Source organism: Chaetura pelagica, unplaced genomic scaffold (genome assembly GCF_000747805.2).
Source record: "Chaetura pelagica isolate M959 unplaced genomic scaffold, ChaPel_1.0 scaffold625, whole genome shotgun sequence".
Classification (NCBI taxonomy): Eukaryota; Metazoa; Chordata; class Aves; order Apodiformes; family Apodidae; genus Chaetura; species Chaetura pelagica.
The window spans coordinates 1,004,247-1,006,802 of NW_009953499.1; the positions used below are offsets into that span (position 1 = coordinate 1,004,247).

Genomic DNA, 2,556 nt, shown 5'->3' on the forward strand with positions numbered 1-2,556 from the left:
AGCTGCTACAGGTGTTCATAGTGAGAGGATAAGGGGAGGTGGGTTAAAAGTGGAGAGGGGAGGTTGAGGTGAGACATGAGGAGGGAATTCTTTGGTGTGAGGGTGGTGAGAGCCTGGCCCAGGTTGCCTAGGGAAGCTGTGGCTGCCCCATCCCTGGCAGTGTTGAAGGGCAGGTTGGATGGGGCTTGGAGCAACCTGGGCTGGTGGGAGGTGTCCCTGCCCATGCAGGGGGCTGGATCTACATGATCTTTCAGGTCCCTTCCAACCCAAACCTCTCTATGATTCTGTGATGATTCTATTTGGAGTTTGTGCCATGTGTTGTCCCCACCTCTCCCTTGCTCAGCTGTGGCTCTCCCTGGACCTGAAGTGATCCCTAAAGTGATGCTGGGGCAATTATTTCCTTTCAGGCAGCTGGTATCACCTGCTCTGCCCAGGAACTGTGCCAGTGTGCTGGGCTCTGAGGGCTCAGAGCAGCCCTCAGCCCCTGCTTAGGCTCAGGAGTCATGTTGGGGTGGTTGGTGGGCATCCAGGGAAGCAGACCTGGGGGGTCCAGGGCCAGGAACTGGGTTGGACCCAGCTCAAATTGCAGCCCCTGACACATCAGAGGTATTGCTCTGCAGAAGGGAAACCCTGGGGTGGAAGGAGAGGTGTGGGGAGGGGTAATTCTCATCCTCCCCGTGGTTCTTGAAGACTTGGCAAGATCATTGGAGAAGAAAATCCTCCCCCCTCACTGGCCTTACAGCATCTTCCCTCCTGAATATTCATCTTTTCCATATGCTACCAGCCTCCCCTGCTCCAGCCTCAGCTGCTCTCAGCACTGGGGAGAGAGGACCAGGTCCCTGGTTACTGCTCAGGGCAGGAGCCCCTCTCTCCAAAACACTCATCATTTCCATGGGACCTGATGGCCCAAGGGCCTCTTGCCCATCAGAAAACCCCATCGAGGGTGTCTGCCACCCACACCTACTCTGAGTGCTGGAGGGCTGAGTAGACCCTGGTGCTCTGCCCCATCTCCTGGTTTTTCAGGGGATGTGAGAGAGGTGGTAGTGCCTGGAGCTGGCACATCCCCTCCAGGAGCAGATCATCCCAAAAGTGATTTCGGGGGGTATGAAAGAGTAGGAGCCACTCCCTTTCCTATCCCCAGCTTCCCTCCATGAGCCCAGGGGAGGTGGCTGCTGACACAGTGTCAAAAAAGCCACCTCTTTCCTGCTGTGAGTCCCAAAATCCCCAGAGGAACATCAATGGCCAAAGCTGATCCCACTCTGCAGGAGCCTGGAGTGGGTGAGATGAAACCTGCTGGCCAGGTGACCCTCAGTCCCTGCTCCCTGACATCCTAAAGAGAGTTTTTGGAACCCCACCTCCCCCCAGCCCAGTTTCATGGCTCCTGGCAGCACCAGCCTGCTGCTACCAGAGGTGTGATGGCTGGGGCTTTCCACCACCCTGAGCTGCTGCTCCCCTCAGTGTCCCCAGGAGCTGGGTGTCCCTGTTCCCTCTGCCTGTTTGCACAAGGGCTGCCAGGGTGATGATGAAGCTTTGCCCCCAGCCTGGGCAAGAGCTGTTGATTAACTCACCCTGTCTGATCCTGTTGGCAACCATCCCATTGAGCCACTTCTCCCTGTCTGCTCCCAGGCCTTGTCACCCTTTTCCTGTGACTCAGCCCCCCCCAGTTCCTCATTAACAGGTGACACATTCAGTTCTCACGTTGGTGCCCCCAGGCTGTGGTGAGGACAGTGCCTGGGCTGCTTCCCACCAGGAGCAGCACTCCCCAGGTGCTCCAGGCTTGGGATGGGTCTGCACGTGCAGGCTCTGAGGAGCTTCCACCACTCACTGTGTCTTGTCTTGGAGCTTGAAATCAAACCACAACCCAAATAGCTCCAGGCTCTGGCAGGATCTGAGCACATCTTGTCTGTCTGATTAAACTGGTCTAGATGAGCACGTTGGGCTCTTCCCAGCAGCCCCCTTCCCCTGCCTGGTCCAGGGCTGGGGAAACAACTGGGATTTGGGGGGGTTTGATCAGGTGTCTTGACTCAATCTGGAATTAAAAGCCAAAGTCAAAGCTTGACTAGCTCAGAGTTGGCTCTGAGTGAGCATCTCCTGCTGCTGCTGCCAGCCTGTCCCAGCTGGGGCAGCTCAGCCTGGGGTTTGGGAGATGGTTCCTGTTTGGGTGGAATGAGAGCAGTGCTGGGGACATGGCAAAGGCTGCTGTGAGCTGCTGGGTCCCAACCCAAGGCCAGCAGAAAGAGCTTGTCCTGGGAGGCTGCTCTGCCTTGCTGTGCCCACAGAGGTGCAGCTGCTCCTCTGGGTACCTGGTTACCCCATGTGGGTGATCCCTAGTGGGATCTGTGGGGACACTTGAGGGTCCTGATGCCCTCTGGCTTGTCCCCAGGCCACGGGCGCTGCAGCTGCGGGGACTGTCTGTGTGACTCAGACTGGACAGGTGACAACTGCAACTGCACCACCAGAACAGACACCTGCCTGGCCAGCAACGGGCTGGTGTGCAGCGGGCACGGGTCCTGCCTCTGCGGCCGCTGCGACTGGAACCAGCCCGGGGCCTATGGG

At 57.9% G+C, this 2,556-nt stretch overlaps 1 protein-coding gene across 1 annotated transcript in view; it reads left to right on the plus strand.

Moving 5' to 3' along the window:
• The window catches only part of ITGB3 (integrin, beta 3 (platelet glycoprotein IIIa, antigen CD61)), a 23,595-nt gene that overhangs the window by 17,600 nt on the left and 3,439 nt on the right, over window positions 1-2,556 (plus strand). Inside the window, exon 9 of the mRNA XM_009999340.1 lies at window positions 2,332-2,552. Coding sequence (XP_009997642.1) covers window positions 2,332-2,552 — 221 coding nt within the window. The remainder of the gene's footprint in view (window positions 1-2,331; window positions 2,553-2,556) is intronic.